Source organism: Strix aluco, chromosome 9, assembly GCF_031877795.1.
Source record: "Strix aluco isolate bStrAlu1 chromosome 9, bStrAlu1.hap1, whole genome shotgun sequence".
Lineage (NCBI taxonomy): Eukaryota > Metazoa > Chordata > Aves > Strigiformes > Strigidae > Strix > Strix aluco.
The window spans coordinates 9,429,171-9,444,726 of record NC_133939.1 but is presented as its reverse complement, the minus strand read 5'-3'; the positions used below and the strand labels follow the sequence as shown (position 1 = coordinate 9,444,726).

At 39.0% G+C, this 15,556-nt stretch overlaps 1 protein-coding gene across 1 annotated transcript; it reads right to left on the bottom strand.

Moving 5' to 3' along the window:
- Positions 1 to 216: 216 nt before the first annotated feature.
- On the bottom strand, positions 217 to 15,083 carry TRIM42 (tripartite motif containing 42). The gene is given in 11 exon segments (XM_074833261.1): positions 217 to 267; positions 3,235 to 3,483; positions 4,072 to 4,129; positions 4,131 to 4,383; positions 4,386 to 4,487; positions 4,490 to 4,888; positions 6,185 to 6,723; positions 6,725 to 6,847; positions 8,200 to 8,566; positions 10,623 to 10,769; positions 14,975 to 15,083. Coding segments are annotated over 11 exon segments (2,397 nt in total).
- Positions 15,084 to 15,556: the final 473 nt, after the last annotated feature.

Genomic DNA, 15,556 nt, shown 5'->3' with positions numbered 1-15,556 from the left:
AATGTAAACATGGGGGTTTTTTATTATTATTTGCCAGAAAGCAATAATAGTCTGAAGAACTCCCCATTAGATCTCTGGCTGCTAACTTCAGTGGGAAATGGGATATTGCATAAGGAGGCATAGATGTTTTTCAGTTCCTTGAGGAAAAAAAAAAGAATCCCTATTTTCATTTTTTGTCTATCTATTTGGTGTATGCAGAGCACCCTGAATACTCTTCTACTTTGCCCACCCGTCTTCCATTTTCCCATATTCATCTGAAGTGATTATCTGCAAGTAGAGAACAAGGATGTATTAAAGTACAGAAGAAGTACATGTATTTATTATTTTGGGGATAGGATTTAATTAGTGTCTGTTTTCAAAAGAACTTACCACTTACAGATGTATTTTCAAAGCAGTCAAACTGTCTTATCTATGTTGAACTTTGGAAGTCTAAGTACTTATGTTGGAGGCAAAATGGAAGTTGAGCTCTTTAAAAAAAACCTTACATTGGAGGCAAGCAACGGTCTGGTGGCAAATGTTACAGTGATTAATACAATATATAGCCATTAGGTTCTGGCAGCTGGTCATTTAGGGAAAGAGTTTCAGATACAACCACAGGATTTAGATGCCCACATCCTATTAAAAGTCATTTTGCTTTTGGCTTCCAAGGTAATTTTGAAAAATCTCCTTCCAGAGGTTTAATCAACAAGAGTATGATGAAAAGTTAGAAAGCAACAAAACCATCATTAGAATTATCACTGTTTCTGTGGTTGACAATCTCAAGAGACAGGTTAAGGGACACAAAGTGTGTTGGCATTTGTGGTAGGCTGCTGCTCTCATTGAGAAGAAGGGGTGGGGGAGCACGTCTTCCAAGAGTAGTAGTACTGGCAGCAACTAGAGCAAGGATTGCAGAATTCCAACATTTTCCCTTCCTGTTTTTCTAACTGCATCCTTAGTGCTTCTCATTCCTCCTCCCATGGCAGATGCAGCCAAATCCTTTATCTCTGGGGCAACAAATTTTTGCCTACTTTGTTGAAAGTCCCCAGGGAGCACTGAATTTCACCCTTAGAGGATTCCTTGTCACTTGCCTTGCGACATAGTTTTGCATGGTTTGCCAAGGCTGTTTAATGCAGCAGTTTGTTGACAAGGCTGCCTTCAGTTTCTGTCATTCATCCAGGATCTTCCACAACCTCAACACATACTCAAAAATATCCCTTACCCAGGACAGTGCAGTGTAATTCCTTCAACTGACTTTTAAATTAGGATCCAGTTGCCAAAATCATTAATATCTTTTACCAGTTTAGATGTTCGAGGGTAACCTGCCTTCTTCCTAGTTGCTGCTCAAGAAGTGCATTTTCCAAGTCTGGTGTCATCTGTCGGCTCTGTGCAGATATGTTAGATACCTTCGGGCACTTCCTGAGGCATTAGGAGCCTATATTGAGACAACTGTATTGAACTCTTCTTGGGCAAAGAGATCACGCCATTTGTAGCAGCTTCTGTGATCGTGTAACAAGGATATAGTGGTACTTCCATGGTGCTTCACACACTGACAAATGGCTGAAATTGAGGAAGCTGTGATTCAGCTGTAAGCCAACAATCATGTTAATGGGCTAAGAGAGAAGTTCCCTCACTCCTAAAAGCAGAGAGACTATAGTTTTCTGTTTCTGTTAGTTGCTTATGAGGGCTTCATGCAGACTTGAAAAATCTGCTTGTAATGCTAAGTAGCACTATAGTTGAATAGTAACTAGTAACTATAGTTGAATAACCTCTTCTGTGGGACTTGATATTTTGGGGTATCAGTGGCATGGCATCAGCTTTAGTTCAAAGAATGAAATATTAGCTGCTGTCTAACAAAACTTTCTGTCACCTTCTTCCTCTTCATAGCTTGGTGCCTGGGCTCCTGTGACCTGTCATAGCCGTCACAGTTACATTCCCTCAGAGACTTAGTAACTGTTACACATGAAGAATGATATTGCTCTGACTAAATCCCCTATTTAAAATCAAATACTACATTTTCTTTAAAAAAAAATTTCTTCCAAACTTTCTGTGTAGTGTAACTGGTAAAGTAAAATAGTCTGATATTATGCAAAAGGAACAGATAGTTATTTTTTAAAAGACGATTTATAAAAGTCTGTCATTCATACTCTCATTTTCATTTGCTATGAAACTCTTTACTTCTGTAAATTACAGCAGATGTTAACTGAGTTTGTGTTTCTTTGGAATATTAATATGACTGTACTGTGTGCAGAAAGAACAATTTTCAGAAGAAAAATCAATATTACATTCCAACATGTTAGATTAAAAAAAAAAAAAAAAAAAAGAAACTACTGCACTCAGTGTTTTAAGTATAGGAAGTGGAGCAGTCCAGGAAGGTGTCATTTGTCATTAAAGCTCAGGAAGTGTGAGGGATGTCTGAATACTGTTTCAAAGTTAAGGCTTTTACTCTCTAAATGTGATAAGGGACAAGAGACCTGGAAAGGGACAACACTTGGTGTAACTGATATAGGAAAAGACCGTGAAATGCGGTTGGAACCAGAGAACAGCAGCTACCATTCTCATGGAAGCCATCTGCATTTTATGCACTGCAACTCCTCAATACAGCCTTTACTGAAAATTTATCAAGGAGAAAGCATGAATTAAGTATGTATTTTTTCAGCAAGGCATGAAAAACTAAAGGTGACTTCAGCAAGAGATCTGGGATGCTTGAAGGGTGTTAAAGTGAATTCATTAGATCTCTTAACTTTCGACACCTTTTTGAATACCTTCCTACTCCTTTTAACTTTTATCTTGCAACACTTTTCCTCCTCTTCTAAAACCACAATAAAGGAGACTCTGTTGAAAGGTGAATATTCTTATTTTTCTGTTTGTGTCCTCTCTTCTAATGATTGCCGCCTTGTTCTAACATGAAAGTTTCTGGATCTGACACTTACTCTGTGTGTTCAGAGAGATTAGTGCAAACACAGCCCCAGTCCTTGAAGCAATATGAATTACAGTGACTTGGCTGATGTGATCATGACACAGCATCTGTGCTAGAAAAAATGAGAAACATTCTACATAGGTCAAGCAGTTTCAAACTGAATTAGAAAGAACAACGTATGGAAAAATCCGGTGTAACTGTTAGTATCACTTACCTAGATAAGTGAATAGCAATATTTCATTTAAGCAGTCTTCTTCATAAATACATGGGGTAAAAAACAATTGTGGAGGCAAGAAGATCAAGGCAGCTCCATGAAGTATAGGAAGAATCTACAATACCTTACAGATCTCACTCCATTCTCCTCGACCACTTGCATTGACAGCACAGACTTTAAAAAGAGATTCTGCCTTTGGATCCAGATTATGTATTTCAAGGTTCTGCTGCTGTATTTTGTTTAGCTGCCCAGCTAGTGGTGTCTGGGCAGTGTTATCAGGACCAATATGAGCAACTTTATAAAACTCTACCTCATATTTGCTTTCTTGGAACATCCCTGTTTGGCGGATTTTAATTTTGAAATGCCAATGCAGCTGAAATTCCAACCATAACATGAAATATATGTGGAAGATAATGCAGTTTGTGGTCTTGGAAAATGCTAAGCTGCCTCTTGGGAATTTCATAGTATCCTCTTCTAACACGCTAAAAGTAATGTAGGCTGACAGCAGTCAGCACTTTGCAACATGCACTTGGTCATGTTAGGCAACTGGCGTACTGATCTTGTTAGCATCTATAAACGTATAATGACGAAAATTACATGGATATGATGTGGTCACATTGAAGGCCAAGACCACGATTGAATTATTTGATCCGACATACAGATATTTAAATACAAACATGGCATATCTATTTCTTTCTGCATTGGACCTTTCCATGTAACATATTCATATCACATATATAATAACATAAGAACCCCATTGACTGCAGTAGAATGTAATACGAATCAATTTATGCTTCCGTTTATCTAAAAAGGTGAGTTTGAAATGCACTGTCTCCTACAAATAAAGTTTTGGAATTGATATTGTAGTCTTATTTACTCAAACTCGTATGGGTTCAGACTTCATAAAAGCCTGAAAATCTAATGATCTCTTCTATATATTTAGAATTTATTAATGTCTTACTTTGGCAGACCTCGAGTAAACAGCAGTCTGATATATAACAACAGGTCCTGGGACTGGGACTGTCATTGTCTGTAGGTTCTGGACTTGAAAAGTTAACAATCTGATATTTTCTTTCTTTTCCTGGAGTTTCACAAGCTGTATCCCGCTACTCACACACTTCATTACTCTGTGTAGGATGATGGGGATGTGTAGAGCTTAGTCTTCTGACAGTGTCTTTAGACAGCACACCTAAATCAAACAAGGAATCTAAAAATGGACTTCAGAATAATGTTGCTTGCTTGGATTCATGAGTACTTGAAACATGCCTTGGAACATTATCTCTGGGTTAAAAGAATAGGGATGTTTTTCTGCTTTACTTTCTGACTGCTTTATTCTGCTAAGGGATGGGACAAGTCCGTGTAAAACAGGAAAAATTTGTCAAAGTTGAGTTGATGTTTTCTTAAGGGATCTTCTCTTAGATGTGGACTAGATTGGAAAATGGAAGGAACTGCATTTTCTATTTCTTTCACCAATCACTGTGCAGATTGCAGAAACACAACTTGGCTTTCTTCCTTAAGAGCCTCTTTAGTGTATCAAATAAGGCCATCCATATATGATAGCTGGCTGGATGTATAGCTTATGTATTCTGAAATTTCTTTCTGTTTTTTAAGTTCAATGTTTTCAAGCAACTCCATCATCTCCTTTTCTTGTTCATGATGAACCATACATATTTTTAATAATCCATTTCTGATCTCCTTTCTTTTGATGACCGTATAGGTCCTGAAATTATATTTTAACAGGATGACTTCCATTAGGCCATTATCAACTTCTTAGTGTACTGTGCAAAAAAAATAAATCAGGTCAGAAGTTCCAAATTCTTTTTAAAACGTAGTGGTTACAAGAGGCAGAATGATAGATTTTAGCTTAAAAAAAAATCGTGTTTGGTAGAACATGGGAGAAGAATAAGGATTCTAGTATTTTTCTCACATTTCTGCTGCTGGTAAGCCCCGAGGGAAGTTGTTTGGGTTAAAATGTTCACATTTAGGTGTATAAAATTTGGCAGTTAATTGCTACTTTATTGTTATTTCCTCACTTACTCAAATTAATCTCCCCCAAAATAGACTTGATAATTTTTACTTTATTACATGGGAAATCCTGAAGCTGAATTTATTGTAGCTCTATATTATCTTTGAAAATTCACTATGACAGTATGAAGTTAAAATATTGACAGCAAATACACCTGCATAGCCCACATTATGTCTGTGGCTGACAGTACATTCCTCTGATGGTCGTTATGTGAGGGTATGATTAACTCTTCTGACACTAAAAATTGTGAACTGTGAGGGAAAGAATCAAAAGTACCAAAGACCGATAGTAAATTCCAGTGGCATTCAGCTAACATCAGGAAACAATTTCACATTACAAAATCCTGCATAAATATTCTACATTACTTTTCTCAAACTTAAGACTATTTGAAAATTGAGAATTTAATGCTTCCAGCTGTTTCTCATTGTGCATGGTTCACTTTCACCTTTCTGAATGTTATTTTCTGTGCAACTTCATTATGTCCCCAACATTTGTGAAGTTATATGCAAAGATCAAAATTAAAAGAAATTGATAAAATCATGGTCTGTGTTCAGTCCCTTAGTTGCTATGGATCAAGTCTTAGTTAAAATAAGTGACACTGCTGTGTCACCTCAGAAAAATGTGACCGCTTTGACTCATAGCATGGGCATAAGCATAAAACTGACTGAAGAGGGACAATTCATAACTTGCCTGCAGGTGAAGAAGCAGTTCATCTTCAAACATCTATTTCTGATTAAAAAATATTCACCATTTTGTCCTGCAGATGTAATTGGTGTTTATTCCATGCTGGGTCCTGTAGTATGAAATGAAAGTTCCCCTTCCTAGATGCACATTTCTGTTCCCATCCCACATACAGATCCTTCATTCTGTAATAGTGGAGCCTGGCTCATGATGCCACAATTATGGGTTTTTGTGTTTCTACAGTGGGAACACATCACCTTTCTGACTCTTGTGCTGTGCAGAGAATTAATATAACTTGTCAACCATATGTTCAAGTTTCTTTCCCAAGGAGGCATGGGAAAGTGTGAGAAGCAACAGAAATACACACCTGTTCTAAATTTTGCAAATGTATCAAAAAGGGAAGCAGGCTCTCTTGAACACATGACTGACAAGGGAATAGTCTCGTGATCGTTGTGCAGTGAGTTCTTGCAGGACTCACAGATCAGGTCGTGGCTATCCAGACAGTGTTCAGAGAGGTTTGAGTTGCTGTGCAGTAAGCAGCGCCACTGTTCACAATCTTCTTTATGTGCTTTGGTGAAAATGTGGTCTTGAGCACCATTCTTGCAATGGTTTAAATGCAGACATTCATTACAATAATTGATTCCACATGTTCTACACCTTTTGGTTGCCACTCTTCTTCTCTCCCTGCAAGTTTCACAGTCACTATGGTCAAATCTCCACCTCAGAAAACTATGTCTAGTTTTGCTTTTCCTCAGCTGAATTTTATTTGTGTAGGGGGGGCAATGTGCTCTGCTATACACTGGGCATATGATGATATAAAAGTTTTCAGTTACTTCAGCTTTGGTCTTTCTTTTAGTTATGCACTTCTCACCAAAGCAGTGATTGAATGGCAGCATAAATCGTTGGAAACAATTGCTTACAGAGTGGACAGGCAAGCTGGTCATGGAAAACATGGCTGGAGACATTCCTTTCCAGTCTAATGACAGGTGCATTATTCCTAGTTCTGAATCTTGAGATGACATCTTTTGATCTAAATAAAATTGGAAAAAAACCAACGAAACAACCCCAAGAACTCAAACAAAAATATTTGAATATTAGGGTACTATATAAGACACTAAATTATATCATAATTTTAGAATCATTTAAGAAATCACTCACCTCTGAATTATTTCTGATTTCTAGAATGAATTAAGTTTATTTTTAGTGTTAGTAGCAGCCTTATCACTGATTCTTTATATTAATTGCAAAGACTTTCAAATGTGTTTTCTTTTTTTTAATTATTATTTTATTTTAGAAGAGGACTGATTTTTCAGGATGTGCTAATCCCCATTCTCTTCAAATCTTGATAGTTAGTCGTAACCTGCCTCTTAGTCTGTGGACATTATCCTTTTAAAAATATATTAATTTTATAGTGCCTCCTCAATATTTTCCATAGCCTTGACATAAGCATCTTTATTCAAGATGAACACCTGGTTCTAGGCCTCTATGGTCTGGCCCTCTGGTGTGTGTTTCTTTAGCATCTATGTTGTTACTGCTTTCCTTCCCACCTTCTCTCCTCAAATGTTCAACCATGCTATCTGCTCTTTCTGTCACTCTAAACAACAGAAAAACCCTAATAAACTAAAGAGACTAGAATCTTCGGTTGCTATGAAGATTCCTTCTTGTCTTCAGAGTTTACCTAGGTAGGGATTAACCATACATTTCCAGAGGTCCTGTCAATTCCCTTTGGTTTGGTACTGTTTAGTCTGGAATTCTTCTGTTAACTTCATTTCTGCCCTCCTCTTCCCCCACCCATACTTGTGAGTGCTCCTTAGTGTAGCATTTCTACAGTTAATAATCAGCCCCTTCCCTCCTGGTTTCCAGTTTTATCTTCTAAGACTGTTACTATGCCTTCTTTCCATTCTCTGTGTGGCATTTCTTGAGTCTTCATAATTATTTGTCTCCTTTTTGTCTTATTCTGAACATAACTGCTTCCTTCTGCTTCCAGTTAACAGCAGTCTTACTACTCTTTGTTTTTACTCCAGTCTTCCTTGTATCCTTACCTGCAGCCCCCTTCCTACAAAAACATTCCTGTTTTCCTCCTTGTTCTCAGGTTCTCTTTTCCTTCATGTTGCTACATAGGTTTTTACACTGTGAGAATGCATAAGCATATGCTGGCCATTCATGGATTTTATCTGGAAATCAGGTGGTCCTAATTACAAGTGCAATGATGTTCTGGAGCAGTCTTCGCCCCAGTCAGAGTAATGATATCCTGTGGTTATTCGAAATGACTCCAACATGCCAACAGACTGTGTTTTCTAAATGCAACACATCTATTAAGATATAATGTAAATTAGAAAAACAAAACCCCAAGAAATTTTAAGAGCCTTTAACTCCACTTACTGAACAGCTCCTGGTGTTCTTGAGTGATGTGGTTCATCAATAGAACTTCTGCAGCACTTGCTTTCATAATACTGACATGCTGAATTCTCTCCACCGCAGCAGCAGCACTTGCAGTCTGGGTCATTTGAACAAGAGCAGCAGCACCACCAACAATTTGCCTGCTCTGCACATGAGCAGTGACAGCACTGGCAAGGTTTATCTTTGTACAGACATGGAAAATGGCTACAGTTCTGCTCACTGCTAAACAAGAAGCGCCAACATGGGCAGCGTTATTTCTTTCTGCTGTGTCAAGTCAGGTAATGGCAGGTTGAGCAGCATGGCCAGATCAAACAGGGATGCCCGTTTTCGTCCACCCCTCTGTCAGATACTTGGAAAAAAGTTCATTGATCGTTTCAGCTTCTTTGCACACTACAGCAGCTGAGCTCCAAAAAGGCACAAGCTCTGACTGTGAGGTCAAGCTCTGTGCTGTGGTGATGCGCTTCATTATGATCGGAAGGTGATTTCACAGCGTGATATTCAAATAAGGACACACGCAGAATTTTATGCACAGGTACCTGATATAGTGATTACATCATCTATACATCACAATAACTATAATTGTTCTTCCTGAATTTCTTGAAAGCATTTACCTCACTCTTCATTAATTCATGGGGAGTTTATACACTTGGATTAGGTACCATAAGGCCACTATCTTGTTAGGACCACACATTTCATAGGCATTTTGTCCACTCAGCTTGGTGCTATAAGCAAACCACCTGAATCAGCCCCTAACCAGCAATAGTGAGAGGTTTCTCATCAGGCTCCTATGAGACTTTAAGCATAACTAGCACACATGAAAGAACCTTACACTTGAGATGCATCTTTAAGCATATCCTTCTAACTGTCTTAATTATTTTAAGCTCTTGTCTGCCATTGTTTATGCTCTTGAACAATGTATGGCATTCTTTCTCCCAAGGCCTGATGAAGAGAGCTGGACTTGAATTGTAGTTTCAGTGTTGTTGCTCATTTGCTGTGGACCTGCCCCTTTTTTCACTGAGTCCAAGTGTGTTTCTTGTCCTTCCTTAAGCTGGCCACTGTCCTATAAATGCACTATCAGACATATTTTTTCTATTATTGTTTAGTTACTTTGTATTAGACACCTTCATTTAGTTGATTTATTCCAAGATTTATGTAGCCTTTTTACCTATTTATACAAATGATAATTTTAAAGAAAAATGAAATTTGTGTAAAGAATATATGAGCCTTTCAATATTGCATGCTTACTATAGTGCTTATATGTAAGTGGTTGCACTCGATGATCTTTAAGGTCTTTTCCAACCTAAATGATCCTATGATTCCAAACAAGGAAATCTACCCTCTAAGAGTTTATCTGCAACTGACATATGAAACAGCTTGTTCTCTTACTTGAAGCTGTAAAGGACAGTGATATCTATATGACACATATTCAAGAATACTGACTTTTGATGCTGGCTTCTGTACTGTAGGTAACTAAATTTTTCCAAAATTTAGCAATTCAACTGGTGTTAATGAGTTAATGTATAATTGGGAGTTACTAAGATAGGTCTTGACATAGTTTATTGTAAGAGTTCCTTTGAGCCTATTTGCTCAAAGTTTGTTCTACCTAGAGAAATTTTAATTCACTGATCCAGAGCCCTACAGACCATAATGACTGTGTCATTATGTGTAACCATTTACATGATGGGCTATAATAGGTTGTTGGAATGGTTATAGCCTATTGTGTCAATTGGATTTTCATGCATAAGTACTAGATCTGTGTGCTGAACAGCTTTCCATAGTATAACCTGAACCTTTAATGGATATTATTTATTCCATTTGTCTTTCCAGTCTAATCAATGGTAATGCTTTTTTATTGTGCATATTTAATTTTGGGATATTGAAAGGCTTTTAAATTAAATCATTAGAAGAAATGTATCTTGTGATGCTTGCCTGCTTTTCTTTTGTGAAACATTCATGAATACATAGGGAGTTTTTTGAGTAATGAAAGAAATCAAAAGTGTGTCTTGTGTGCCACGTGCTGACACCTGGACCTGTATTTTGACATAATACAGAGGCTAATAGCAGCTTGTGCATATATTATTCTCAGCAACATATTTCTTTTTCTCAGATTCTCTGTGAATTGTTTTCTTCCACTGAGTCTTGGACAACTTTGTCTTCTGCCCCATGTATTTCCCATCACTTATTTCCTGCTGTCTGTAGTGCTCTAGTTTTGCTCTATCAAAATTACTTTCATCCAACAGCCTCATTCCTGTGCTGCTCCCAGTATAGGTGGCCCTCTCAGCGTCTATCTGTAGGCTTGTAGCCAGTTCTAAGATGGTCTCATTTCATTAATATGTTTGTTCTCTAGCAGATATTGAAAGATCAGATCCGACTGGCCGCCAAAGAAACTGAATTAGATGCAATACCTGCAACCAAACTGACAGACTTTAATAGTGTTTGCAAACATGTTCCCTCATGCCTCTGTTCTGGTTTGGTCTGATTGTCATTTTCATCATAGTTCTCATGATAGCCAGACTGTGATATGATGACTTCACCTACAAATAAGCTCGACCCTGCAAGGTGTTGATGGAAAAAAAACCAAATGTGTGAGAGAAAGAAAAGCACAGGGCAATGAGGACACAGGTTCAGTTGAAATTGCTTCAAATTAGTGTTTGGTCATTTATGCTGTATTTCCATTAGCTGTCAAATAACTCAGTACAAGTTCTACTTGGCAGTTTATCCTGTTCTGTTCTGTTTTGCAGGATAAGCGAAGATTGTTGTCTTTTTCTTCTTTCTTCCCCCTTTTGCTCTACCTCCTGATACCTCATTGGTATTTCTAATACTGATATTTCTAACAGTAATTTGAGACTGCACACTGATTAATAACGTGCAGAAAGAAGTTTGAAGAAAGACCATATACTATCAGTGACTTAACCCTTGACTAGTGTCTGTAGTAACACTACGTAAATCATGGATTTATTGTTTATAAAAGTGCTTTTTCTTTTATTTACACAGGCCATGATGACACACTCAAATTAGAGAGGCAGAAACTTATTAAAATAGTTAACAATTTTCCCTGTATTCTGTACTCCTAACACAGCAAAGTGGTAGCTGATTACATTGTTCTTTTCTATGTCTGCTAATGGTATCAAAAATTTCTGTTAGCATGTTCATTCTCTCAGTTACTATGTAGAAAACCAGCAAGAAAAGTCTGCTGCCTTCAAGTGTTCCTAGAGGTGTAAGATAAGCTCATGAGTCAGGGAGAGGGAAGAGGAACTGTTGCCTTCCTTAGGATGGAGAAGGAATGACCCTTCCTATAAAACCATGTATTCCAGCAGGATTCACTCTCTGAAGGATACAGTAGTTCTTTCAATAAATTGCAGTGATTTAAGAGACTAACTGACTGCAGCACATAGAAATATCTGGTTTGGAGGGAAGGTTTAGAATGATATATGAGAAGCCAGATGTGGTACAACCCAAAACTGATGCATTCACAATTGAGAATTGCTTCTGAAAACATTATTTCTGGCTAGCTGTGGCTTGCCCACAACAACTAGCAAGAGAAAGGAAAAAACATCACTACCCTTTCATCATAAGAAAAATCTCTGCTTCTAGCTCTTTGTTTTCACCCAGAAGGAAAACTAATTTCAGACAATGTCAAAGGAAAGGACTCACTAATGACATTTTGACATTTTGTGCATTTCTTCATTAAAAAACTTAACTGAATGTCCTGGTTTCATCTGGGATAATTTTCTTGAGCTGGGAGAGAGCATAACTGGAGCACCTGACCCGGATTTCAGCCAAGGTAGAGTTAACTTTCTTTGAGCTGGGAGGGGCACAGCTGGAGTGCCTGGCCCAAACTGACCACGGGAAAGGGTGAGTGAAGAGCCGAGTGGTGTTTGACTTCTGGCCCAAGATCAAGCCACAACACTGAGATCACATAGTAACACCATTAGTACCAGAAATATATAATATATAGCTAAGAACTGTCTAGAATTTAAAAAAAAAAAAAAAAAAAAAAAAGAAGAAAAAAGAGAAAGTTATACCACACTTTAATTTAATATTTAATTATTTAATATTTTCAAAGTATCAGGGCCTAATAAAATTCATTCAAAGAATATAGAGACATATCTGAAATATTCACAATGGTTTTAGGAGTTCTTTTTTAAGAACACATGAAAGATGTTGGAAAAGATACTGGACTAAATGAAATTTAAGATTACGCAATTTAGAAGAAAATGTAAGAAATCTCATTTTGGATGAGATGCATTTCCACAGGACAAGGACTTTCTATTGCTTGCGTGCCAGAGAAATCAAAGCTTTTCATGCCCATTTGCACAGATCTCAAAGGTGTTAAGTGAATCGCTTCAAAATGCTTTAGAGGATCTATTTGTCACGGATACTAAGAAACTACAACAGCATACTGTTGTTACGGGTCTGCATGCATGGTCTTTCACAACCTATTATTCCTGCTATGCAAAGCCTTGTCTTATGTATTACTGTCACAATGCGAGACCTGTTGTTCTTTGGAACAAATAAAAGTTTGGGCATGTTACAGAATGATTGGAAATACTAGGTATGTATAATCTCTAGCTGCTTCCACTCCAGCCCTCGTGTGCTTCATCCTTGTCCTGGTGGCTGCACGCATTTCCTCCACCTGATATGGTTTTGTTTCTGGTTTGGCTCACTCTCAGTTTCCCGCACACCCCCTGTTTAGGTTCTTTTTTGTTAGGCTCTGACTTTTTGAGCTTGCTTGTTCCCAGAGTAAGGGTGTTCATCTCCTTAAGGTGAGGTGTGTCTGTGCTGCTGTTGAAACTACAAATAAACTCAAATGTTTTAGCTTGAGCACATCAGTTAAGGCAGTGTTAGAACAAATGTAGCAACTGCAAACCAACACATTTAAAATTTAAGGCCATATTATGTTAAAAGGTGCTGGACTGACTGCATGTTAAACAACTGTGGTTGCAAACCAGCCAAACTTTGTTTGGGTTTTTTGGTTTGGTTTGGTTTTTGTTTTTTTGGTTTTTGGGTTTTTTTTTAAAACCTTTTCTATTACAAAATTATAAATGAATAATACCAAGCTTGTTAATGCCAAATCTTCATCCTGGTCTGTAGTGATTATGTGAGTTGGTGATCAGGCACTCGCCCTCCTTCAGGCTGCTCTGTTGGTATATCTGCTTTTATGACCATAGTACCTAGCTTCAGCCTCACTTTTTAGTCTATTTTTCATTCTTGTGTTGGTTCTCTGCTGGACATCCTGACTCCTCTCCTGATTAGCCTGGCTCTAAGCAGTAACTAGCTTATTAGGAGGTCCAGCTGAGCAGTGAAATATGTGTTAATAACTTGGCTCTGCTTAAAAGGAAAAAAATTTTTAAAAAATTCACTCTATTGCACTGCCTAGGGGAAGAGGAGAAAATACAAATGAAGTGGGCAGAGGTGAGAGAAAAGGCTTTATGGATTTAGGCGATGCATAGCATAGGGAATTAAAGCTGTGGTAAGCCGAAGTTCCCTGCAATCAGAGAAAGAGTGAAGTTTCTCCTTCACCCCAGAAGTTTCTCCTTCTCACCAGCTGAGAAGATTTATATATGTAAAAAAAAATAAAAATAAAAGAAGTGCTTTTTAGAAGAACTTGTGAAGAGGAAAAAAAGGGCTCCCGGCAAGGAAAACAACAAGTATAAACACTTCATCTTTAATTGGAATCTGAAGACAGTGCTTGCTGCTTATATACCCCTACAGAGAGGATGGGGAATATGCCTGCCTACATGCACTGCAGAGGTGAAAAAGCTTCTTGAGCAAAGTTGCTTGCTGTGTGTCTAAGCTTGCACTTGAATTAGTGCTGGAACTATTGTGTCATGGACTGTTAACTTTCAGTTGTACTTTCAGGTTTGCAACTCTGCTTTTTACTCTTCTTTATGCTCCCATGCTTGCTGTATGCTTACCTCTCGTGGTGGGTTGACCCTGACTGGATGCCAGGTACCCACCAAGCCGCTCTATCACTCCGCCTTCTCAGCTGGACAAGGGAGAGACAAAATATATCGAAAGGCTTGTGAGCTGAGCTAAGGACAGGGAGAAATCACTCAGCAGTTACTGTCATGGGCAAAACAGGCTCGACTTGGGGAAATTAATTTTATTACAAATCAAATCAGAGTAGGGTAATGAGAAATAAAACCAAAACTTAAAAACACCTTCCCCCTACCCCTCCCTTCTTTCTGGGCTCAACTTCACTCCTGATTTTCTCTGCCTCCTCCCTCCAAGTGCCACAGGGGGACGGGAATGGGTGTTGTGGTCAGTTCATCATGTCTCTGTTGCTCCTTCCTCTCACTCTTTTCCTGCTCCAGTGTGAGGTGCCTCCCACAGGAGACAGTCCTCCACAAACTTTCTCCAATAATTCCCATGGACTGCAGTCCTTCAGGAACAGACTGCTCCAACGTGGGTCCCCTGTGGGGTCACCAGTCCTGCCAAGGAACCTGCTCCAGTGTGGGCTCCTCTCTCCATGGGGCTACAGGTCCTGCCAGAAGCCTGCTCCAGCGTGGGCTTCCCACAGGGTCACAGCCTCCTTCAGGCACCCACCTGCTCTGGCGTGGGGTCCCCCAAGGGCTGCAGGTGGGTCTCTGCTCCCCCGTGGACCTCCCTGGGTGCAGGGCACAGCTACCTCATGATGGGCTGCACCACAGGCTGCAGGGGAATCTCTGCTCCAGCACCTGGAGCACCTCCTGCTCCTCCTGCTGCACTGACCTTGGGGTCTGCAGAGTTGTTTCTCTCCATGTTCTCACTCTACTCTCCGACTGCTGCCCCACAGTTTTCCCCCCTGCTCTTCTTAAATATGTTATCCCAGAGGCACTGCCACTGTGGCTGATGGGCTCGGCCTGGGCCAGCGGTGGGTCCATCCTGGAGCCAGATGGCATTGGCTCTGTGGGACATGGGGGAAGCTTCCAGCAGCTTTCTCACAGAAGCCACCCCTGTAGCTTCCCTGCTACCAAAACCTTGCCACGCAAACCCAATACACCTCATCTATGAGAATATCAGAGAAAACTTTGTGTAATTGCATGAGACTCATTTCTACCAGTTTTCTCATCAGTAGTAAGGTTAAGGATGCACAAATGATGAAGAGTATTTCTCAGTGGAAATCCCACTTTTTATAGTGTAACAGACTGTCTCTTATGCTGTTTCTTCTGTTTCCAATTTAAGTTTTGGATATTTCTCTGTCTGGTGTTTTGGAAATGTAAAGGACTCTCTTTACATGTCCTATGTCCTACTTTACATAACAGGAGAGAAGAAAGTTTTCCACTGTGGACTGTTTTTCATTCAATTATTTAGAGAGTGAATGCTTCTGCCTAGATGCATAGGTTGCTGTACAACT